The sequence below is a fragment of the Sodiomyces alcalophilus genome (assembly GCF_042370955.1).
Source record: "Sodiomyces alcalophilus JCM 7366 unplaced genomic scaffold ACRALscaffold_2, whole genome shotgun sequence".
In the NCBI taxonomy this organism is placed as follows: Eukaryota; Fungi; Ascomycota; class Sordariomycetes; order Glomerellales; family Plectosphaerellaceae; genus Sodiomyces; species Sodiomyces alcalophilus.
Genome location: NW_027263533.1, coordinates 3297594 through 3321551, shown reverse-complemented (window position 1 = coordinate 3321551; position 23958 = coordinate 3297594). Strand labels below are relative to the sequence as shown.

Here is a 23958-nt window from a genome sequence, read left to right as displayed (position 1 = left end):
TCTCTCTGTTTTTCCCTCCAGAGATTCGGAGATTCGCGCTTACTCCAGTTGCGTCGTCGAGTCGAATCGAGCCGGTTCCGGGGGGGCGTATGCCGGACAGATAAGACACTGAACTTTGCGCGCAAGATGCGAATGCGAGGTAGGATTCGGGTGTCGCTCTGCTGTTCTTGGACCCGGGGCGTCGTCGTACTAGGAATAAAATGAATAGAGGAGTCGAACGGGTTGCTACAGAAGTAGAGCAAATGAGATTCCAGCAGGTGAGGTCTGTCTTTTGATTTGACCACCTGGTATCAATCGAAACCAGTTGAAGCGGCGGTAGTAGGTGCGAGGCTGCCTTGGCAAGCGCGGGTCGCTCAGAGGATGGTGGTACTGGATCGCTGACGAGACGAGTCGAGAGGTGAAGTCGCGGGTGTGACGGTGTTAAAAAGCAAGTCGTGTAGTGATGATTTGCTGGTGGGGATCCGGTGATGGAAAAAACAAGGAGGGAAGAGGAAGAAGGGAAATCTACTAGGGTGGTGATTAAACAGGTTGGGTTAAAAGTTCCTTTGCGGGCTGGTGAGGGGACGTAGCTACCTATTCGTACCTTATTAGGTACCTATACACTGGGTAGGTACCTACGAATCACTTCACCTGTACTTATGTTTCAAGGTACCCAAAATCCAAGCCAGCGACTTACCTACCTAGGCACGACGGAGAGCGATAGAGTAAGCCACGCAAACTGTCTCACAGAGACCATCACGAGAAGACCGCGATATGATGTAATGAGCGCCGAGGAGAGGTTCTGGCAGGGGTCATCTTCTTCTCGGCAGCGATCCCAAAAATGAAGAAAATGGAACATGGTACCTATGTATTAGACCGTGAAACTCTGGCTTACCTAGGTACCTACTAGGTACCTAACGTGGGTGTGTGTAACAGACTACCTAACAGTGAGAGGATTTCGAATGCTAACGGAGGGGGCGGGGCTGAGTACCTATGAAATATCCCGTGTACAGCGTGACTAGGTAGGTATCCTGATCTGCCGGAAGGATCGAGTTAAATAATCTAGTTCGAAGATTTAGGCAATGGTATGTCGATAGAATAGAAATACTCGTACTTGAAGGGGAATATTAACTACTCCTAGTCCACGGCAAATAATTGATATCTACACGTGTAATAGCGGTACGAGTTCCTTGTAGATGTGACGCAGCGTGTACGGGAGTGTACAAGTCCCTAGATGTTCAAGCCGTGTTATATTACCCCTGAAAGGTGCTTCTTGGACCTCATTGCAATCCGATTATTACCTAATAAAGAAATATGTACCGCATATACCTTAGTAATCTACCTGTTTATGGTGTAAAATACATAATTACCACATGCGCAGTATCAGCTGGTACGTGGCACCTGAGGTCCCTGATGTGCCAATTCCCGTCGGCATCTCGCGCTCCTCCAGCGACGTTGCCTGTTTTTCTGTCTTCATTCTCATCTACCTCCTAATCGAACAAACTATCTCGCACTCCGACCGGGTCATCTGACCTGCTATTGTCTGCAGTTCATCAACGTGATTATGATCAAGAGATCTCTCACCAACGCATGGTTAACGACAAAGCATTGTTCGTCCTTGACTGACCCCATCTCGTTCAACTCTTGTCCCTCCCTTTATCCTCAGGCTTTAACCTCGACGACTTCCCACACCTTTGTTCCCACGCATGAAAACGCATGACACAAACACAACGATATCAACACCATGTATTGTCTCGAGAATTTCCTTCCCTCACCCGCCGGTTTTCGTCGCTCGCCGTTGTATCGCTCATCCCAACCCGGCTTCCATTCACTTGGTTCCATCGTTATTCCCATTTCGACTCGCCCTCTATAGTTCCTTCGCATTTGCCCATAATCGACAGGACGGCTTCTAGTAAGTTCCCTTCGACGCCCAAACAGGTAGGCCACTACTACCATGGCTGCATTGGCGCATCAAGAAACAGCATGAGTTCCGCGAAGCCTGTGTGACTGGGTAGCTGGCTCCGCGCTGGTATAACCGACCAATCGTCACAGAATCTCTTTGCATTGAGGTGAACTTCTGTTAGTTCAGTTCCCTTCCGAGCCACCCGCCGATACCTCGGCCGAGATGATCTTCGTCCTGGCAAATGGCTCCGAGCTCCGACGCAAATCAATTGACCCCGACGTCGTCCCCGCCATATTACGAAGTACATACCGACGGTCCCAGATTACATGACTCGCGCTCAATCTACATTTTTATGCGCTCTCGCGCCAAGAGATCCGTGGCTTGTGCCTATTCTTAATATTTGCGACGAAGATGCGCCTTGGGGATTTTTGGTTACGGGTACCCTCGCACCATCTTCGAGCTCCCCTTCGGCGCCTTTTTTTTTTTGGGCATTTTCTGGTTGGATTCCCAGGTACAAGTTCCAGGCTGTTAGGACTGTCTCGAGTGCCCCCGGAGTCTCTCGTTCAAGCCCCAGCGACATTCCAGTCTCTAAGTGCGTCCTCTGTGTCGATATACTACCTTGATGGCGATGTGTCCACCGGCAACGGAGAATCGGGAGACGTCATGTCATCTCGGTCGTCTTCCTCCGAATATCCCGAGACGGTGAGTGAAAGCCGGTCTGTAGTACCGTACTGCTGTTGCAGCAGCTGGACTGTCCGACCCAAACCAAAAAACAAACCCTTTAGAACCTGTTCTATACCCTAAGGAAAGGGCAAGACGATCATAAAGGTTGTTTCCTTGGGGCCTTTTTCCGGGGGATATTAATCTTGGCCCTGGCCCTCGCGCTCATAGTTTTACTCCTTTACCTTACCTCCTGTGGAAGTGCTGACCTGGTCACCCCCTCCCTTATCGATCAGCGAGCCTTACCGTCGTTGGACGTAAGAAGACACATGTGATTCCAATCGTTGTCGTATTAATCCACATATATTGACATATTTTTCGTAGTAGTTGATCTAGGTGGAGAACACAGACGGAGGTATGATAAGCACGACGAAGTGATTGGTAACGCGAAATCGTGTTCAAGTAATACCAATACCATTACGAGTAATGTCCCGCAGAAAGAGGTGAGAGCCGATGGAGTGGCTGTTGTTGGAGAATCGTTTCAATCATGACTCCCTTGTGTCCTTTGTAGCCCGTTCCGTCAACGCCTGTGAACCCTTGAGCCTTATCCTTATCCGTACCTGTACTGTACAGTCTCCCATCTGTAAAGCAAAACATGGGCGTGGACGAACCACCACCAATGACATAAAGACAAACAAGCAGGACTTTTGTGATTTTCCGCTGGGGACCCGTCTCCCGCAGTACCCTTTTGTCCCTTTGGCCCCGCAAACAGCAGACGGCCGTCTTCCCAAAACGCCCCGGGTATCATCAGCGAACTTTGTATGTATTATCCTCGGCATCACGCCCAGTATGTTGTTACTTCAGATGGTGGTCCCTGCCACTGCTCTGCTGTGGCGAGTCTCTTCTCCAAGTCCTCGATCTGCTTGGCCATGTTCTGGTTCCTCTTCTCCAGGTGGACGATGTACTCGGTGGCCTTGCTCAGGATGGTGGCCTTGTTGAGCTTGCGGGCGGGCATCAGGCCGCCGAGCTCCTCCTTCATCTCCTCGAGCGTCGGCCCATCCTCTTGGTCTGGGTTCTCGTTCTGCTGCACGACGCAGCGGAGGGAGGGGACGGAATCGCGTAGGGCGATGATCTTCTCGTTTATATTCACGCGGTAGCGCTTCTCTATGAGGTTGTGGGGGTTCTTGCTGGGATCGGAGTACTTGGTGCGTCGGGCGCGGGGCTCCGGCGAAGCCGAGCGCGACGACATGGACTCGGAGCTGACCGACTTTCGCTTCAGCTGGGTCGCGCGGGTCGGTCGTCGGCGGGTGCTTCGCTGGCTGGTGGCTTGCGACTCGGAGCTCTGAGTTGATTGGATGCTGTTGTTGCGAGTCGATGTATAGCTGGGCCGAGCAGGCGCACCAGTTGGGAGGCTCGGTTGAAAAATAGGAGGGTTGTCGTTGAGGTCGTCACGGGTGAAGATGGGGCTCTCAGCCATGAGGTCAACGGCATTGGTAGACGGGCTGGTGTCTCCATTTGGCGCATTCATGAAAGTCATGGGGCGGCCGAAAGATTCGCCATAGAAGACGTTGAGGTCAGAAGACATGGAGGGTTTCTCAAGGTAATTCGCCCACTCGGATTCAATGGGAAGTTGGAAAGGGTCGGTGAAGATCGGGGAATGGGGTGAGCCTCTTGATGGCGCTGAATCGGCGCTGAAATCGTGTTGAGCGTCGTAGAGAGGGACAGGTAGGATCTCTGTGGGGTTCTAAAGCAATGTTGGGTTAGCAGACTTTCCTTCTCGCGTGCGACTTTAAAGCTGCGAAAATGTGTCATCGTAGGGGAAAAGAGCGACGGGTTCGTCGTAACTAGGAACCAATACACCTTGGCTGGCGAATGGATGGGAAAACCAGTGAGGGGTAAAGGGGTGCTGAAATGTAAAGCAAGCACTTTACTTACTATTGTGAGGCTGGGCTGGGAGAAGTGGCCGCGGTTGAAGCGATTGGGAATAATGGCTGTGTCCATGTTATAGCCAGTTGAAGGTATGTTTTGTGGTAGTCGTGGTGGTAGTGGTGTTGAAGGATGTTTGGCGGTGGTGGTGGTGAAGATGGTGAAGGTGGTGACAGTGGTGAAGGTGGTGGCGGCGGTGACGGTGGTGACGGTGATGAGTTTCCAAAAAAATAAGAGAGACTGAAGTGGAAGTTTGCGAAAGCGAGGGGCTTAGATATAAACGTTGAAGGTTCAAAGGCCCGAGCTTAGTGAAGCACAGCGCATGAAGACGTAACATAGGCGGGTAAGCGGCCGAAGAGCCACGGATTCGCTCTCAATCGGCAGTCCGGAGGCGGGGACGAGCGAACGAACTGCCCATTGGCCTGTACACGTCATACGAGGGGCATTGGACTAAGTCCGACCAGGTATGCTCCCGGCGAAGTTAAAAAAAAATCGGAAATAAGGGAAAAAAAAAACTAGAAAATACAACGTATCAAAAGAAATGACGGAAAAATAAGTCGAGCCAAGACATGCCAAGTGATTTCCGAGCTATTGTTGGAACAGATGGAAAAGAAGCTCGGGACCATTTGACGGAGCAACATGCTTGGGAACGGACGGTAAGAGGGGCGATAGGATGGCTAGATGGCTTGATGGAGGGGCAAATGCGGGTCTACCATGTGGTGAAGTGGGGACAACCGGCACCGAAGCGGCTATGCCGGTTTCGGCCTTGTGGTGTCGCCGTTGGGAACGGTTCCGCGTCCCCGATTGGAACCAAACTCTGCCGGGCCTAGTGCCGTGGACCAGGGGGCGTTGCACTTTTGCACTTACAGAAGTGACAGCTTGAGTGTCGATGATCACTTGTTACTCCCAGGTCGGCCTGAACCTAAATACTCCCTCGGCCAGGTCAAGCGCCGCGCCAGTTGTATGAATGGTGATGAGACGGCGGGCAAAGGCCCCGGCTCCGACAACATAACCAGTGCATTCTCCCAGTAACGAGACCTATCGAGGGGAGGGGTTAAAGGCGGTATCATAATCATGTTTCGTCACTGAATTCTGAGTGCCCAAATTCCAATCAGCGGCCCACGAGGAAGCTGCATTGTTCAATCCTCCTTGGCATCGTGATCGCTGAGCGGAACCGTGGATGTGACGTCATATAAAGATCCAGCACCGACTCCGTGCTCGTAACGGCGAGAACGAACGTTCGAGAGTGGGGATAAATGGCCTGACGTAAGTACCCTCCATCGTAACGGCCCATTCCGCTACAGAATCGAATCATGTTGACCAATAGCCTAGAGTAGCGCTTGGTAAGCTAGTGTAGAAGTACCGATCCACCAATCCAAGCGGAAAAGAGAACCTGTGGGTCGGGTCACCTAGTACTTGCATCATATGTTTAGTCATCAAAATCTTGCATATCCCCACGTCCGTCCTTTCCCGCTACCGAATTCGACTCTTCTAGACTCTACTCCGATCTACTCCAAAAAGGCACCCTGAAAGCTTCACTCCAGAACTCGACAATACTCTCTGTTATCCGTCTTTTGCCTTATCTTTCCGTCTTTGATTTTTTTTTTCTCTTATTCCGAGTGGTATGCTTTTTGACAACGGTTCCTGATAGACGTCTACCGGTCTTCTTAGCCTGGTCCAGCCAATTGAGCCGTTCAACTCCACAATAGGTAATGGGTGGTATCCCCGCTTTCATCGGAGATTCGTCCCTTAAACTCTAATAAAGTGGATCGGCAACTTGAACTGAAGCCTTCTACTTGCTGTGAGTTCTGCTAGATACTCTCCATGACGAGGAATTGCATTGCGCGCTCATCGCCCGTGGAGATATTATGGTGATCTGCAATGGGCAAACTCGGCGGGCCCGGACACTCTACAGCGGTCCACCGGCTGGTTCTTCGGGGAGGATGGTCCTTGAGTGCGCAAGCGGAAATCTGTTTTGAAATAGACAGTCATTACCTGAGGGAGGTGCGAGAAGAGGGAGGGAGAAATGATCCCGAGAGAACTCCACGCCCAACAGACTTATGCAATCTGGCAACCGGTGGTGGCACGCCCACGCGACGGCGTCGAAATCAGAAGGTACTTAATTTAGCAGCGGATATGTCAAACCCATGCGGGGAGAGGTCCATCTTAGCCTAGGTAGGTAGGTACCTAGGTAGGTAATGGCATATGTACATGCTCATTGTACTCTGAAGTCTCCCGCTGCGCCAATCTCGATCATTCTTCTTCAGTTTTTCGTTTCGTTTCGTTTCGAAGATGCTCTCCCGCCTTTTGCACTGTGTTAGTATTTATTAAGTTGAGTTGGAAACATCAGAACTCGTGTGAAATTCCTTCTTTCCTACAGGCATATCGGTACTCAATGCTTGCGGACGACGATTAAAATGACTGACGCAATATACGACAGAAGACGCGAAGATTGTGGGGAGCTTGTTGTAGAATAAGCTTAATGGACGCTTCCTGGACCCGGGCTCTAAACCCGAATCGGAATTCCATGGGGAAAACGGAGCAAGAGGCGATTTCGATCATTGCCTACGAATACATAGGTCCCACGTCCTGATCTTCAGACGCTAGGTAAACCTCCACGAGGCCTATGCAGGTCGGTTCTTCGCCGTTGAGGTCCATCCAGATCGCCAAGTCGATCTAATCAACTTAAGCTTCCAAGCCAAGTTGAGGAGCCGGAGTTGATTGTGCGCCAGGACGGCAGGACGTCGGCTTTTCACCAGGGGCTAGCTGCAACGCACGAGCTGGTCTATGGTATCCATTTCACCTTTTGGAATACTATACGCGCGTTCATCACTCCCAGCGTCCAAGATTCATAGAACTCTTTTGATGAAGACCTTGGACAGAGCCCACGGTTGGTTGGTAGGTGCGTGTTGATGCGCTGCTAGAGATTCGATTTGATAAAATGACTCGCTCTCATTCTACATACTCGCACCCTGCAGTTCATTCTGATGTTGGCATGTGATGGAAATCGACGGTGTCCAAGGCGAGCCGGACGCCTCTTTGCCATTGCATGTTAGATAATTGACAGGGGGCAGAAGAGTCGAGCACGTCGGAGCGTCGGTTATCGAGGCCAAGTGAAACGGAGAGGCGGAAGCCGTCTCGGGGAGATGATAATTGGATGCAATAGCTTTGGGGGAGCGGGTCGCTGGGATAATGCATAGTTCTAAAACGTGGGCATACGTCGAGACAATTACCGGTTTCTGCCACCATGTAACTGTCTTCTAATGGGCAGTTAGAGACCTGTTTACTGCCAGCAGTCTAGAGCTCAAGATAGAGGACCGCCTCTTGCTCCGGGTAAACGGAACAGAAAGAAAGGAAGAAGAGGTAATATTACCTTGGGTGACTCACGACGTCTTTCTCAGAAGATCCAAGTCCACACTTCCATAGCGAAGTTGGCCGTAATGTAAATAATGTAATTACTGAACTGTGTCTCCGAGGATAAGAGCCACCGGCGACCTGATCGCAGCTTTCCGAGAATGGAGGTGAGGTGCGGGGAACTGCGTCCGAAGTGGGTCAGGTGGGAGCCACAGCTTCCAGCTGTGGCAATGCTTCATTGGTGGGCTGCAAGCTGGCCGCTTCGCTCAGTGTCGAAGCTTCCACACCGACAGAATTCCCAAGCTGGTGATCGATTCAAACTCCTCAAATTGATGACGACGGCTGCCTGGTTGCGCTATCAAAGTGACCCATTGGCGGGCTGTCGCCATTATTGTCCACATTTCCCATTCTACCAGATCTTTCAACCGTCACTCTATTGACTGACTACTTAGGGAGAGACTTGAAAAATCATTCTCCTACACACGCGTGTCTCTTCTTCTCGGGGCCTGGGGATGGTACACTAGGTGACGTTATTATTCATCCGTCGTCATGGTATCTTTCTGGCCATGGAGGGCAAGTAACTCTAGCTCCGAAATTCGCAGCCACGGACAGGCTAACACGGAATGACGATACAGAGAGATGACTCTTCCCCCGCCTCGTTCGAGAAAACTCTCTCGGCGCTGTCCGCCAAGATCACCGACTCCCAGTCGCGACTTGAGCAGACGAGGGCATCGTCTCGCCGCGCACGCGTCCTTTGTATGCTGTACTTCTCCGTGGCATACCTGATTCTCGTCATTGTACAGCTTCTGGTTGTTGGATACCAGAACATGGGACCGTGGGACTGGGCCGGGGTAGCAGGAGGCCCCGTTGCGTGAGTTTGTCCTCAGAGACTATCACATTGCGGGTTGTATTCCGGAGCCATTTTGATTTAACTAACATCGCGTGGATTCCAGGATATACGTCATACGAACGGCTCTTGCGGCCTTCTTCAACTTCCGAATCGAAAGCCTTTCTGCGCGGCTCAAAGAGCATCAAGACGAACGGACGAAGACGATTCAAAAACTGAAAGACGCCACCAAGTACGACTCGACCCTTCAGTTGCTGGAGAAATATGGGGGCACCGAGGGGAAGTCGGGCAAGGGTAAGCGGAAGCCCACCCTCGGCGACAAAGGCGAGGAAGACGGTGCCGAAACAGCAGGGGACGGTGGCAAGGCAAAACAAGTCGCTACAGGCCGCACGACCATGCCCCCTCCGCCGACCGCCAACATCAGACGACCCGACGGACCTACCCATCATGCCGGAACTCCGCAACCAGGCCACGATCCTCGCTTCCCACCGCCGCCCCCGGCCGCGCCCCACGCTGCTAGTCTCGAGCCCTCGGCCGAGTTTGCGCCCAATGCATACGCACAGCCCCCTCCGCCGCAACATTACGCATCCCATAGCGGCTCTGGAGACAACGGCCCCCACTGGTACGACCGCATTCTGGATCTGCTCCTCGGCGAGGACGAAACGGCGCCCAGGAACCGCATCGTGCTCATCTGCCAGAACTGCCGGCTTGTCAATGGCCAAGCGCCACCGGGGACAAAGACTTTGGCGGAGATTGGGACGTGGAAATGCATGACATGCGGTGCGGCAAACGGCGAGATGGACGAGGGGAAGCGTCTTGTCAAGGAGGCGCTGCAAAGCACGCGGGAGGCCGCGGATGATGACATTCCCGCTGGAGAAGAATTCAAGGCCGATGATGAGGAGGATGACGAGGATACTGGGGAGGCAATGGAGCTTGGAGAGGATGATGGCCAGAGTACAGGGAAGCACAACAACTCGGGCCCAAGGAAACGGAGGAGCAGGAAAGATTGAGAGAAGGGTTGTCATTGCGAACAGTCATGCTCACCGTCGCTTTATTCCTATACCTACCTACTTAGTGTGGTTGTTTGGCCGTTATGCAAAACCTGGGTTTAAATTGTCCACTGAATCTAGAAATAAATGTTCATGCAAAGCGCTATGTGTCATGCATGCGTGATGCAATGCAGCAAGGTCATGTTTTCTCGACATGCGCGGCTGCTGTTTCCATGTCGTAGCCCTTGATGTAATTTATCCTCCCCTTGCATCCGTAAATATGCCAACGTTCCTACCTTGATATCTTGATTATATAATCACGTCCTTGGCACAATCAGTACGTACCGATTCAGCACTGCCTGCCCCCAACAACAGGGTGGTCATTAATCTGAAGACTTCCACGTTCTCTCCACCGTCGTCGAACACCGCAGCGTCCGCCGTTACATACAAAGACTCAGCAACTCGATAATACCAATTACCTCTTGATTTACAATGCCGATATTGCTTGCAACTTCGGCGATAAGCTACCGGTAGGGTCCTGATCCAGAAACCAGGGTGAAGCTCTCAGGTTCCTGAGACGCCGCCCTCGTCGGACGTTATAATGTTCCAGGTCAGTCTCCGTGGTCTTTGCCGCATCTACCCCCTTCCCTTCGCCGTCACTCCTAGACATGGTCTATGGCCTTCCTAGCTGACAGGAGCGAACCGAAGAGAATCAAAGCCTCGATCGACCGGACGATCGCTGAAGAGCAAGCGAGACAGAAGACCGAGCAGCCCTCGACACTCCAGCGCACGTCTTCCTCTGCGGGGACCTCGCGAACCACTTCCTCGTCCCAAGGCAAGAGGACTCGCGCGCAAAAAGCTGGAAGTCAAGACGCGGCTACGGACGCCGCGGCCAACCCTGACCCCGCCGTCTTTGAGGCGGCGTTTGCGTTGGACGATAGCGATGAACCGAGTCGAGCGGGAACACCAAAGTCTGTAGCCATGGCAGATGTCAAGGCGGAGGGCGATCCGGTGTCCCGACCTTCAGGGACCCCGGCGCCGCCGCAGCAGAGTGGGAAGGACGAGCAGGAGAAGAATGCCTCTGAAAAATCGTCGGAAGTGCAGGCCAAGAAGACCGACAACTCTGCCACTTCGACGAACGCTAGCAACCTCCCGCCGGAGATCCGCGCTCGACTTCGCAAGTTGGATAAGTTGGAGGCGACCTACCCTGGTACGTTCCTCGGCAGGTCCTTGGCGCATTCCAGGCGCCTCTTGCGCACACATCGCATCGTGGATCCGTTCTTTAGCTGACTTTTTTTTTTCTCTCTCTTTTTCTTTCTCAGAGCTTCTACGGTCCTATAGAATCGCCCACAGCCGCGCGACATCCATTGAGCCTTTCGAACGCGCCCTCAGAGAACACACGAGCGTCGGCTCGATTCGGGAGCCCGAGGCACTGGTTGAATTTCTCAACTCGTTAAAGATGAAAGAGCAACTTGTCATGGAAGAGTACAAGAAGGTATCCGTCGAGAAGGATGATTTTAAGAAGAAGTACGATCAGGCAGTGAAAGACATTGTTGTCTTGAGGGAAGAAGTGGCTACCTTGAAAGCTGGTCAACCGACCGCCGACGCAGCCGCCGCCGTGGACGACAAGCAAGAGACTACATCGGAAGAGAACGGCGAAACCACGAGCGGACATGTTCGAAGCCCTTCGTCTAGCAAGTCTCCTGTTCAGTCCGTCTTGGGTCTGTTCTCGCCGAAGCAGAAACCTCAGGAAGGAGACGAGCCGACAAAGCCGGAAAAGAACGAAGAGTTCTTCTCTTACGATGACGAAATACCCCAACTACAGGCCGATGTGGCTGCCAAAGCGGAACAGATTGAGAAACTCAACGCCGAAGTGGAATCGCTGAAGCAGGAACTCGCTGTCGCCCAAGAGTCGAGCGTCGAGCTCGTCGAGAACCTTGAAAAGTCTATGCGCGAGGCCAGCGAGCTGCGCGATGCGGCTGCCCTTGGTTCTTCTCTACAAAGCCAATTGGATGCTAAAGACGCCGAGATCACCTCCTTAAATGAGCGATTGGAGAAGGCCCAGGCGGAACTTGCACAAACTGAGAGCTCCCTCAAGTCTGAACTGGAAAGCCTGAGTTCCTCACTCGAGGGATCGGAGACGAAGGCTTCAGAATCGGCCGCCCGAGCTGACAAGGAACACGCCCAAGCAGAAAAGCTTATTCGGGCAAAGTTTGAATCAGATAAAAAAATTGAACAGCTCACCCAGTCGATTGACGAGCTCAAGAAACTCAAATCCGAGGACGAGGCCAAGATCGCAGAGCTCACTAAGAAGCAGGAAGCCGCGCCCACCACATCGACGCCGAGCGCACCACAGCCGGCATCTGCAGAATCGGGGCCGACAACCACCACATCCAACAAGAAGAAGCAGAAGAGAAAGAAGAAAGGCGGCGCAACCGGTGGCCCATCTGCGCCCGGTGCGGCCAGTGGAGCCGCCACTCAGCCTAGCGAGCCGGCAGTCGAGGATTCAAAAGAGAACAAGTCGTCGGAGGGTCTTGAGGCGGAAATCGCGCGGCTCACCAAGGAAGTTACGGAGAAGGATGCGCAGATTGAGCGACTATCGAAGCAGCGCAAGACGGAAGAGGACCTTATGGAAGAGATTGAGATTCTACGCGACGAACTCACCGACATTGGTCAAGGCCACGTCGAAGCCAAGGATCAGATCAAGACACTCAAGGCAGAGAAGGCGGAGCTAACGGCCAGGATCGAGGAGTTGGAGAAAGAGGTTGGGAATGCTGCTACTGGTGCCCAGGCACATACCACCAAACTTCAGGGTGAATTGGACAGCTTGAAAGAAGAGTACGAGGAAGTGAAGTTCAAGGCGGAGAGTCTCCAAACCGACTTGGCGGCGACGGAGCAGCTTGCGCAGAACCGCTATAAGGACTTGGCCGATCTCCGGGAGGTGCTGCAGAAAGCACAGCCCGAGATGAAGGCGCTGCGACAGGATTCGGCGGCGCTCAAGTCGACAAAGGAGGAACTGACGGCGAAGAATGCCGAGCTGCGCAGCCTGGAGAGGAGGGAGCGAGATTTGAAGATGGAGCTGAACAAGACGCAGCGTCTGGCGGCAGACCGCGAAACGGAGGTGAAGTCGATTCGAGAGAAGCTTGCAGCCGAAACCTACAACCGGCAGCGTCTCGAGGACGCCCAGAGGATTTCTGGGCGCGACCTCCGGCGGTCCGAAGCCGAGAAGAAGGAGATGAGCGCGGCGAAAGAAGAGATGGCTCGGGAGCTCCAGGCGGTTCGGGACGAGGCGAACAGGCTGAGGCCGAGGGTGAAGGAGCTCGAGAGGAAAGTCGAGGAGCTCCGGGCGGAGAAGGGGGTGTTGCAGGAGGAAACGGAACTGAAGAAGCAGCAGTATGCCAACGCGCAGGGCCTCTTGGGCAGCATGCGCGACCAGACGGCGGAGCTCACTCTCCAGCTCAAGGAGGCGCGGTCGCAGTCGGAGTCGCTCGAGGAAGAGCTGGCCGAGATCCACAAGCACCTCTCGGAACGGAGCCGCGAGGCCGAGAGGATGCGTGGTCTCCTGGCGGACATGGATCAACAGGCGGACAGCAAGGTGCGGGAGATGCGGGGACGGATGGAGGCGGCGATTGAGGAGCGGGACCGGATCGAGGAAGAGGCCAGCACGCTGGCGCGTCGCAAGACGCGGGAGCTGGAAGAGCAGCGGCAGAAGCTGCGCGACCTCGAGCGCGAGGTGAAGAGCCTCGGGCGCGAGAAGGAGGAGCTGGAGATGCGGGAGCGCGAGTGGCGGCGGCGGCGGGAGGTGCTCGAGGCGGTGGAGGAGAGGGCGGAGGCGGAGGTGGCGGAGATGCAGGCGGCGACGTCAGATCTCCGGGCGGCGCTGGACGCTTCGGAGCAGCAGGTGCGCGACGCGGAGAGGCAGAAGACGGACCTGCGGAAGCTGCTGGAGGAGTCGAAGCAGCGGTACGACAAGGTGTCGAGGGACCTCAAGTCGGTACAGGCCAAGCTGGGGTCGAGCCTGAGCTCGGAGCGCAGCTCCATGGACTCGTCGCGGTCGGGGCTAAACGGGTCAACGGCGCCCAGTAGCGACACGATGTATCTGAAGACGATTCTGCTTCAATTCCTGGAGCAGAGGGACAATAAGCTACGGGAGCAGCTGGTTCCGGTGCTGGGACGAATCCTTCGGTTTGACAAGTGAGTTTCTTTCCCCCCCTTTTTTTCGATTTTATACAATCCCTAGCATCAAGAGCATCTTTGGTGACTAACAGCTGCGACAGGAACGACGAAAAGAAGTGGCGTGATGCGGTTAATAGAATATCAGTACGGTAGAGGTACAGTAAAGAGGGGGATTGGGAGAGAGGATAGGGCGATGAAGGCAACAAGACACCAAGTCTTATGTCGATGCTTCGCCAGATTGCTGCGTGGCTCATGATGGATGCCATAATGCTAACGTACAAGGCATACATACCCCTTTTCTATTTATCTGTATTATTTACCTTCGTGTACTACACGTAGATGATCTTGCCTTCAAATTCGCACAAGCGAAGGGGTGCGACGCACAAGAACGAGTCCTTTTGTCTTGTCCTCTCGTCCTCTCGTCCCAGCCGGATCTCCTGATCTTCATCTCACCAGAGACGGACTCATAGTAACCCCAATTCAGCCAATTAGGGCATTCGATTGGAGACAAACCCGAGCAAGTAACGTCAGCACAACACTGTGACGTCTGGTACCTGCCTAAGTACGGATAGCTCCTGAGCTGCACAGGGAAAGAACGACGCAGCATCCATGATCATGTCGTCATGGAAGTGGGTGGCTCTTGCAAATTGTCATCCCACTTGAAAAAGTAGCAGGTAAGAGGGCCACAGGACGAAACTCGGTTCACGGCATTTACCTTGATGGTCGTATTGACGTCTCGAGTGTTCTTTCCGTTTATACCTACCTACCTACGGAAAGAACTTGTTGAGTCGGCGTCATCATGAGTTTCAAATCCCTCCTACCTCACCCCAAGCATCTCAAAGTATATCACAGCAACGGACGCTGCGTTCGTCTTCCCCCCTCTTCTCTCCCGTCTCTTGTTCACTCTCGCCAGTATAGCACTGTCTTGCAAAACCGACTCTGTCCTCTATCCAACCGCAAACAACCAGCACCACTATCCAGACCAACTCCATTTACACTTCCAAATATCTGCCAGAATAACTGCAGAGCCAACATGTCGACGCAAAAGACGTCTGGCCCAGAGGGCAATAAGCTCTTCACCCGCGACCACTTGTTCAACCTGTCAGGAAAGGTCGCTCTCGTTACCGGTATGTGATTTTTCTTTTCATAATTTGTACTGGAAGCCCCAGCTAAACATCTTCAGGCGGTGGCTCTGGCATCGGCCTCATGGCCACCCAGGCACTCGCTGTCAACGGCGCCAAGGTGTACATTACGGGCCGGGACAAGACAAAGCTCGACAGGGTAGTCGAGACGTACAACAAGGACATCAGCGGCGAGATCATCGCCATGCCGGCCGACGTAACCAACAAGGAGGACGTGGCACGCCTGGTCTCGGAGATCGAGTCGCGGGAACCGTGCCTGTGCATCCTGGTCAACAACGCCGGCGTCAGCTCGGCCACTTTCGAGACCGAGGCCAGCTCGGCCCAGGAGATGAAGAACAAGCTTTTCGATGACAAGTCGGCCAACATGGAGGACTGGATCAACACCCACCGGACCAACGTCGTCGGCTTCTATTTTGTCGCCGTGGCCTTCCTGCCCCTCCTGCAGCGGTCCACCGAGCGCCACCGGGGCTGGTCCGGCACCATCGTCAACGTCACCAGCATCAGCGGCATGGTCAAGACCTCCCAGCATCATTTCGCCTACAACGCCTCCAAGGCCGCCGCCATCCACATTAACCGCATGCTCGCCGCCGAACTCGCCTCCAACAGAATCCCCATCCGCGTCAACAGCATCGCTCCTGGCGTCTTCCCCAGCGAAATGACCGCCGGCGAATCCGACGAGACACAGAAGAGTGGCCTCCCCAAGGAGAAGTACGAAGGGAAGGTCCCCGCTGGACGGCCCGGTCAGGACGAGGATATGGCGTCCGCCATGCTGTTCCTGGTTTGCAACCAGTATCTTAACGGCCAGAACATAGCTGTAGATGGCGGCTACACCCTGGCCGCTGGGCTTTAGGGGAATTACCCGATACGCCCTGCCCATGGACCAGGCCTCCCCATGAACCAGATCTTAGCCAGGAGGAGGAGGCCATGTGTATTCTCTATATGTTGATGAGAATGCTGATATGTTGTCAAAGTCGATACTTTTATGACAATTCCTTCTATTGCCCCATGGTGATCGTGACGTGACTATGTATGGCTCTAACGGCACCCCCTAATCCCTGGCAGAGGTTGCAGGAGCGCCCATGCAAGGTGGCTCCCAGTCTTCCCACGGCAGATAGCCGGCAAGGAGGTCCTTGTCCTTCTCCTTCGACCCACGCGACGCCAGGGCGCGCGCAGAAGGGAGGTCAAACACCGCATGGAAGAGTTTTTTCGGCCGAGACTGCCCTGGAACTCCTACTCCAGTGACGGTGAGTGAGCGTTTGCTGTCCTTGCAGGATTAGCGACTGGCGACCCAGATCGTCCTCCTCCGAGACAGCAAAGAGAATGGAGTTTGGCAGGGATGGGTATGACGATAACGTAATCCTGGCTATGACCGTTATCGAACTGTTCTCGAGTCATGACAGGTACCCGTACAACGTGGTGAGTAGAAGCTAAAACAAAGAGCGAAGGGGAAAAAACCAGGAACAGAAAAAATTGAGACAGGGGTGCCTGGGTTTCTGCCTGAGGAAGCACTGCGTCTTTTGCCGGCCGACGCCAAGTCCTTGTCTCATAGCCTGTCCAGGATGAAGAGCAGTCATGAAGCTGCACACCTAAGTGAAGATGAAAACTTGAGACCGGACTATATTCTCTCAAAGGTATTCTCCGTCGCGGAGCTCGGCTTCCAAGCGATTGATTATATAGCTTAGACACTCGACGCGCCGGTGATGTCGCGTCATTGCTTACCAGGACCTTTACCAGGGTTATGGTGCCAGTGGGGCGGGCTCCCGGCACGGGAACGGACACTGACTTAAATCCATGGCCGCCCACATGGACGCGCCTTATCTATCTGTAGGCCCGCTCCGGCTGCACCGGGGGAGAGAGGGGCGGGACCCGCTGTACACGGCACCATGTACCTTATCTAGGCGTGGACGATCCCGATCGTAGGGCTGAAAAATTAAGGTGTGAGCGGGGGTGGCATGAATGACATCGATCGTCGTTCCGCTACCGACCTTCAAGAAGGAACCGGCATGGATCGTGTTGCCGTCCTCACGATGCGTCTACTTTGAGAAACATCACTGATTGAACATGATTTGGGAAGTAGGCGGTTGCATTGGTTGCATTCGTATGTTCTCATGGGGAAGGAGAGAACCTCTCATTTCAGATCTGGTCATATCTCAAAATTAACTCCGTCCCTAACCGCCTCGCGCCACTCAACCTGAGGAGGCAAACCGTAACGCCAATCCCATGCAGATACCTCCAGGGGGTGTAAAGACAATAGACAAATGGGGAATGTGTGGAATGCTAAAGCCTGAACCTTAACTAAAAAGCCAAAGTGAAAAACAGAAGAAAACTAAAGGAAAATGTGGAGTGGGATGAAGGGATGGGGAGATCCTATTTCTGTTGCGCACTCCGGGTATCATGGCCAGGATTTCCCAACGCTCACATGTGTCCAACCAGATCCAACCGTGCTGTGATGTGTGCCAATGCCAATGCTGATGCTCGTATCCGTGTCGTGTCCATGTCCATGCCGATAACCAATGCCAATCCCAATGAACCAATCTGGACCACCCATAAAACCGGACGTAAGAAAAGAGAACAGGAAAAGGGGGAAAAAGAAAACAAATGCGAGGGTCCTGAAATGGTGCGTCATGGTCCCACATCATTATCTTTATCCGTGTCGTGTGTCATATCTCGTGTCAATCAAAACCATCATCATAACGCTGGTGGACCATGCCAGATGGTCTGTTCCGATGCGGCGGTCGGAGGGCGGTGTTGATGCTTCCCTCTCAAGCAAACGACTTCATCCACTTCAGGTCCAGCCAGCCGACCTTCTCATAGGCTGTCCAGAGCTTCGAGGCCTTATTGACGTCAATCTTGCAGGCCTGCTGAGCGTCCGTCTTTCGAAACTCCTTCCCGATCCTGGCGCACTCGAGGCGACGGATGAAAATCCGACGCTTGCTGGTCAGGTAGGTTGCGCAGTCTAGCCGCAAGTTGGCCGCTAGGCTCAGCTCGTCGGGATGCAGCAGATGGGCATTGACGTCGTTGCTGAGGTCCACGGGAGCTCCCTTCCAATCTACTTTGAGACTGTTGGCCTTGTTGGGAAGCGAGCTGGTGGGCGGACAATAATCTGGAAGCGCTCTGAAGTCGCGGTCTTCGCGGTTGGGCGCCACAGTGCGCCGGCTCGTCTCGGGCGGGGAACCGGCATGCTTCGCTTGCCTGTGCGGTGGAAGAGGAGATCGGGTTACGGAATGGGGCTTGACAACGCGGTCAGGCTTGGTGATCCCGCTAGTTCGCACCGCCTTGGTTGGTTGAACCCTTGCGGGCGCCTTGGTCGATTTGGCCGGGGCCAGGGCGGGATACCTCTTGTTGTTCCACCGATTTCGAAAAGCCTCTCTGTCCTTGATGAGCAAGGCCCGCTCCTTCTCCATCCATGCTCTCCTATTCTTCGTGTAAAGTAGCATGATCTGGGACTTGAACTGGAGCGTGAGCTCGTAGTGTTCGCGCCTGGGAGGTGAACCCCCTCCGAACAATGCCGTGTTCCGAGAAGCGATGTGGTGGTCTACAATGCGACTATGCTCGACCGACTCGGAGGAAGGGAACAAGGGCTGCTGGGGAGGGCTGGGCACTGAGTCCTCTGGAGGATAGAGAATCGGATCCTTGATGGCGTTGTTATCTGTCGTTTCGAGAGTGCTCCTGTCACGCCCCGTGTCGGGTGAGACGGGTGGGGACATGGGCTCCTTTGCATCTTGGCCCTTTGGAAGGTCGGCCTGAGCCTGTGGTGTTTTGAAAGAGGGTGGGGAGTCGGTCCGAACTGTGATGGAATTGAAATTCTCCAAAGGTGGCGGATCGGGCGGCGACATAAGGTTGCTGATCTCAAGGGGTTTCTGTTTCTTCAGGCTATTGATGCCTGCTGACGAGGAGGTATGCCGATTTGCGATCGCCATGTTGGCCGTGTTCGTGGCGGAAGCCGGTATTGGTGAAGACGATGGATTGCTAGACGAAGCGTTGATGTTGGAGGAGGAAGAAGAAGAGAATTTCGGAAAAGGAGTGGAAGTTTGATAAGAAGAGAAAAGACGACGCTGGGTGTCGAAAGCGTGTTTGTCAGCCATAGTTTGTGATGACCGTTTGGAGTGGCGATTCGTATATGTGTGTCAATTGGGTGGGGAGGGAGGCGCTTGTTTCCGAAGGTAAACGATGGAGTTAAAACGAAGATGGCCAAAGGCTGGAACAGAAGCCAATGGAAGTGGGGCGAAAAGGCGAACTCAACGTGTTCACACGCCTTGGATGACCAGGAGAGAAAGGCGGCTTGATTGTGTTTTTGTGGTGTTAATTCTCCTCAGATACGGTGGCCCGATTGATCCGTCGATTTGTCAATGGGATGAGTGGTCGGTCATTCGACCGAAGTGAGTCGATCGACAGGGACTCCAGTTGACGACAGATATTTCGGCCGTATAATTGAAGAATGGAACAGAGTGGCAAAGGGGGAACAAGAGGAGAACGAGGATGGAATCAATGGATTCCTCTTGGGGGAGACGGCCAGGCGTCTTTTATTGATCAGGTATAGGCGTGATAACTGGTCGGAAGAAAAGGAGGGGGTCCCCCGTGGGTGGCGGCGCTTGGGCACTTTTTGGGCGACAAAGCGGGTGACTGGACAATGCGTAGGTTGTCCTCCCCTCCTTTGTGTCAATGGATCAGTTGTAGCTTATAACCGTAAGGGAGCGACAATCGCGGATGACAATGAGCCGAGACGTGATGCGATGATGCGAGGGGGGAAACAACAACAACAACGACGACGACGACACGACGTTCCAAAGAGGCAATGTGACAGAAAAGGAGAGTGGGAAACAGGAGGAAAGGAACGGCAAACCTCTGATGTTTAAAGACACCAGGCCAAGTTCTTGATGACTGATGACTGAGAGAAGGGGGGAAAGGAGGGGGGAGATACACAGGGAAGGCACCAGGGCCGGCCCTGAGCAGAGAGTATATTCGTCAGGCAGCCCCGTGTCAGACGCCGAGACAAGATTCACAAGGCAGCGGCGGTAAGGACGTGGACGTGGACGTGGACATGTGTTGGAGGCGGAGTCACATTCTCCACTTCACACCCCTTCGACTCACACGCCCCACTTCACGTCTCTCCCCCTGCCCCCGACCCAAGGCTGCCTCGTGCCCTGCTTCCGTGTCACCCCACCTTTGGATGCCCAATGCGGTCTTCTCATTGCGCACACCCCCTCCCCTCTCCCCTTATCACCGTTCGTCGTTAACAGGCAGACTATAGTCACTTGACCAAGGCAACATAGCCACACAACCTCCTTGGAATTCCGTTTTGAATACCTTATATTGTCGCAGAGAAGAGGGATTTTAGTATGGCGAGCACGTTATGCCTACTGTATCGCAGAATTTAGAGTGTTCCCTTTTGTTCCAGGGAAACCCCGTTAGAAACCTGACAGATATGAGGATGGGGGTGTGATTACAAATATAGTGTGTGGCGTGAAGGGTATAGAGTTAAATGCGGGGGTGTACGTGTTGGATTATTCCGCATTATGCGGAGCCGTGAGCGAAATTAAGGTATTTTTGGCCAAGTATCCACAGTATCTCGCACCTTACGGTACTTTGGAATTTCCATCAGTACCTAGGTACCTACCTACGTTATAAGCAGCTGAGTGCCAGTGGAACTTCGTGACAAGCGACACACTAGCACTACCTAGGTATTCGAGATGTTGCATGTGACTGGCTGTGTATTTTGCTTGTATGGACTTGAAATTGGTCGCTGTCCTCACTCAACGACAGTCTGAACGGCCAATTCAGTAAGATCAAGGCCAATGGGTCACCGTTTATCTCTATAAAGCATACGGTTATTAAACGAGAAGTAAAGACGAGCGAAAAGATAGACAGAGAAGAGGCACCCGGAAACCACGTACCACAGTACAATATATACGGCCATATTCGTATATACCTACAACGTACAACGTACATATGACAGGCAAGATATCCCACCTCGTAGATTACCATGGGGATCGTGTGGCCAATTGTTGATGGGTTACGTACTGGGGATGACGAAATTAAAGCCTTTCAACTGCTTTGTTAATGGTGCTACTTCGTAAGTGACTTGTTTCGCGAATCGAGGCCACCCCGACCTTATTAGTGGACAATCAGGGCATGGGGGACATTGGGGGCCAAAGTCAAGGAGATAGGTACGTTGTACTTCAGCTTTCGAAGAGACAGTGTAAGTACAAGAGAACTCAGACTATCGGTCCGCCCCAGCCCCAAGGATAAGAAGATGAAGAGGCAAGGAGGCCGCGGCAACGAGGAGCAAAGAAACCTGGCACTCAGAAGCATCTAATTCAGTACGCAGATACCTGGCAGTAAAACTACCTTGGAGTCTCGCGCGATACTCCAGGATAGAGGTCACGTCAGGCCATACTTCCAAGAGTACATGGCAGAGCATCTATATGCAAACGATATCGGAGTAGCCCACCTGCCGCGCCCCTTTGCATAATGCAAGGACAGCTCATGCATATCTGTAAGGAAAGGAGGGTAAGCGTCGCACAAAGCCGAATCGCATTCAAATTGGCTGAGTGTGGTAACCACGAAAACAAACAGAAACAGAGGCACATACAACGTACATACGTTGTATGTACGATGGAAAACGTCCCGAACAGGGGGGTCCGCATCCGTTTCAAAGACAAGAACAAGGCATATGCAAAAGGCATAAAACGATAAGACGAGAGAAAAGAGGGCAATTGGCCAATGGATACCCGTCGCCTGGGATTGGGCCTCTGCCATGGCCCAAGAAGCTGAATGAAAGCTGACCCGCCCGATACCAACAGGAAACATTTGAACCAGCCAGTCAAGCGCCCTTTGCCTCCATACCATACGAAGTACGTCGTACTGTAGAAAGGACAACAAAGCACTGCAAAGAAGGCAAAAGACAGCAAAGCATTGCTGGCATGCCTGGAGTCCTGAATTTGCCACACCGCTCTCCGCATTTGCCATCGGCATTCATTGTCCTTATTCCCCAATTTTTGAAGCATAGACGGATCACATCTCGTATGCTTTACGAATATGTTTCTTCAATTGCAAAGGCGCTTATATGGTGAGGCCAATTGCGCGGTTGAACCAGCGGTTGGTTATTGCGATGTGGTTGGAGGAAGTGAAAAGGGGAGGAGGGCCATGTGAGTCACACAGGGAGTTGTTGTCGTCTTCCGAAAGGAAAGTCAATTGGTTGCCTGGAGCATCACGTCCCTCAGGGACCACAATGTTGAACTATTTTGGGACTAGTGTCATTTCAATGATCGCCACTTATCGATAAGTTCTCGCTAGATCTTGGCCATCTCCCGCAGAGAAGTACTGCTGGGATATAGGAGGTAATTACTGGTACATATGCGCTGGCAGTAGGACCTGAAGAGCTATGGGATGTCGCGAGACTTCATTTCATCTTCATGCTGCGAAGCGAAGGCCTTTGATTTCCAATTCAACCCGCACTGTAATTATTACTGAGTAAATGGTGAAAGGAAGATAGAAATCTTCCTACAATCGACCCATTATCTAGCGTCCCCCATTGAAGGCCGGCAGAACGCACAAACTGTGTCGTGGTACAGTCTCTACGCAACGGACGTTACGGAAGTGAATCCGGGCATCGTGTTGCTTGGGCCACACGATTCCAGCTGCGATAAATAACAAGGCGATGTTCCCCTCGCGTGGGATGCCTCGGGAGAACTGTTAGGGTTAGACCAAGTTCATTGGCGTCCACAGTCACCTTCAGTCCGAAACATGCTGACGTATGTGCCGCCCTGACCTGCCCTGTCCATTAACTCCGAGTTTCCCAGGAGTTGGTTTTGGATGTAAAATATGAAAAGGACGGGACATTTGTTCTGCCGTGCCCCTATCCTATCAACTCCGTAGATTCGACAACCACGCCGACTTGTTTCAGGGCATTCCAAAGTCCGACAGGTCCCGATACAAACCGACGACAGAATGATCGCCCGAGGACCTCTTGTTGATGGCCTCTCTGATGGAGGCTCGACTTCCATCGCCGTCGCATCTCAACTCCAGAGTCTGTACTTCTCGCTCTCTTGTCGACGATGTTGGCCTGCTTTTCGTCAACGCCTCTACACACTCTTGGTGGTTAGTCGGCGGAATTTATTCCTGTATTGTTCCCCAGTCGTCCCACATGACCTTGCCAAGTACCGGGTAATAGTCCTTGTGAGCCGCTCCGACGAGCGAAGGTCTCACCAGCCCCCGCGCCATCGCAAAGCCGAGCCCTCCAGGCCTGGCACGACCAAGCCAAGTGTCCTCTCTCCCTCTCCCCTCACTCTTAACGGTTTAACGCATGGCACCACCCATCAACGTCGACCACCATCCTTGATGGAAGACGGTAGCGCCGTCACCTTCCTGTCATCTGAACAGGCCGTGTTCCTCATCTGTTATCGTATTCCCCTTTTTCCTCTCCCCGTGACACTGGGACAGCCAGATCACTTGACGCCCGTCATCTGAGAGAATGATGGATTCGCTTGATAAACCGATAAGCTACTTGGGGAATTGGGTCCCCATGGTCCGTGCACGCGTGTGCCGCCCCGCCCGCCCCGCTGCACACACGCTATCTCTCCCATGATGTCGATTCACATGCTTTTTTGTACAGTACCGTAGGTACCTCGTAGTCCTGCCCCGGTTGTCAAATGGGAAAGTGGAATTGGCTTCCCTGTAGGTACCCCGCGATAGCCCCGTAACCCCTCCTTGTTGATGCATTAGGCTCCATCTACTAGGTATATCGGGCCTTATCACCCCTCAACCCATGCCGTGCCGAGTCCGTGCCCTACCTGACGACGACCATTGCCCCCTCTCTTTCCCCTTGCCTCATCAGCGTAGGGAGACGACATGGCAATGGATATGGAGGTCATCTCACTTCCAATTGAACACAAATCATGAGATCTAAATGCCCCATATAATCTCAATCTTCCCCCACGGCGTTATTTTTCCATCAAGTTTGACCATGGGGTGCTAGCACGC

General features: G+C 53.2%; 10 protein-coding genes across 10 annotated transcripts; 5 read left to right on the top strand and 5 right to left on the bottom strand.

Moving 5' to 3' along the window:
* Positions 1-1232: 1232 nt before the first annotated feature.
* ACRALDRAFT_207486 (uncharacterized protein) lies at positions 1233-1697 on the bottom strand (the record flags this gene model as incomplete). Its single annotated transcript, XM_071022256.1, has 5 exons — positions 1233-1251; positions 1353-1438; positions 1484-1522; positions 1564-1633; positions 1672-1697. 5 exons carry the CDS (start codon positions 1695-1697, stop codon positions 1233-1235), a joined length of 240 nt encoding a protein of 79 aa, XP_070877332.1.
* Positions 1698-2580: 883 nt separating this feature from the next.
* Positions 2581-4949, bottom strand: ACRALDRAFT_1061509 (uncharacterized protein). Its single transcript, XM_071016441.1, has 2 exons — positions 4478-4949; positions 2581-4286 (listed from the first exon to the last, which is right to left on the bottom strand). Exons 1-2 carry the CDS (start codon positions 4541-4543, stop codon positions 3381-3383), a joined length of 972 nt encoding a protein of 323 aa, XP_070877331.1. The 5' UTR covers positions 4544-4949; the 3' UTR covers positions 2581-3380.
* A 1160-nt stretch (positions 4950-6109) lies between these two features.
* Positions 6110-6692, top strand: ACRALDRAFT_1061508 (uncharacterized protein; the record flags this gene model as incomplete). Its single annotated transcript, XM_071016440.1, has 1 exon — positions 6110-6692. A coding segment is annotated over exon 1 (289 nt), but the record flags the coding sequence as incomplete, so codon positions are not given.
* A 63-nt stretch (positions 6693-6755) lies between these two features.
* On the bottom strand, positions 6756-7839 carry ACRALDRAFT_1061507 (uncharacterized protein). The gene has a single exon (XM_071016439.1). It carries the CDS (start codon positions 7664-7666, stop codon positions 7448-7450), a length of 219 nt encoding a protein of 72 aa, XP_070877329.1. The 5' UTR covers positions 7667-7839; the 3' UTR covers positions 6756-7447.
* Positions 7840-8371: 532 nt separating this feature from the next.
* On the top strand, positions 8372-9502 carry ACRALDRAFT_1015288 (uncharacterized protein; the record flags this gene model as incomplete). Its single annotated transcript, XM_071014728.1, has 3 exons — positions 8372-8399; positions 8462-8693; positions 8776-9502. Coding segments are annotated over 3 exons (987 nt in total), but the record flags the coding sequence as incomplete, so codon positions are not given.
* Positions 9503-10259: 757 nt separating this feature from the next.
* On the top strand, positions 10260-13856 carry ACRALDRAFT_2025905 (uncharacterized protein; the record flags this gene model as incomplete). Its single annotated transcript, XM_071020360.1, has 3 exons — positions 10260-10268; positions 10325-10868; positions 10981-13856. 3 exons carry the CDS (start codon positions 10260-10262, stop codon positions 13854-13856), a joined length of 3429 nt encoding a protein of 1142 aa, XP_070877327.1.
* A 1011-nt stretch (positions 13857-14867) lies between these two features.
* On the top strand, positions 14868-15826 carry ACRALDRAFT_1028619 (uncharacterized protein; the record flags this gene model as incomplete). Its single annotated transcript, XM_071014850.1, has 2 exons — positions 14868-14961; positions 15018-15826. 2 exons carry the CDS (start codon positions 14868-14870, stop codon positions 15824-15826), a joined length of 903 nt encoding a protein of 300 aa, XP_070877326.1.
* A 1912-nt stretch (positions 15827-17738) lies between these two features.
* Positions 17739-18896, bottom strand: ACRALDRAFT_2100623 (uncharacterized protein; the record flags this gene model as incomplete). The annotated part of the gene is made up of 1 exon (XM_071023019.1): positions 17739-18896. The coding sequence occupies one exon, from the start codon at positions 18894-18896 to the stop codon at positions 17739-17741; it is 1158 nt and encodes a 385-aa protein (XP_070877325.1).
* A 396-nt stretch (positions 18897-19292) lies between these two features.
* On the top strand, positions 19293-19874 carry ACRALDRAFT_1092241 (uncharacterized protein; the record flags this gene model as incomplete). The annotated part of the gene is made up of 2 exons (XM_071019600.1): positions 19293-19373; positions 19536-19874. A coding segment is annotated over one exon (183 nt), but the record flags the coding sequence as incomplete, so codon positions are not given.
* A 1216-nt stretch (positions 19875-21090) lies between these two features.
* ACRALDRAFT_207479 (uncharacterized protein) lies at positions 21091-21955 on the bottom strand (the record flags this gene model as incomplete). Its single annotated transcript, XM_071022255.1, has 6 exons — positions 21091-21279; positions 21364-21372; positions 21428-21459; positions 21500-21523; positions 21591-21862; positions 21927-21955. 6 exons carry the CDS (start codon positions 21953-21955, stop codon positions 21091-21093), a joined length of 555 nt encoding a protein of 184 aa, XP_070877323.1.
* Between the last annotated feature and the right edge of the window lie 2003 nt (positions 21956-23958).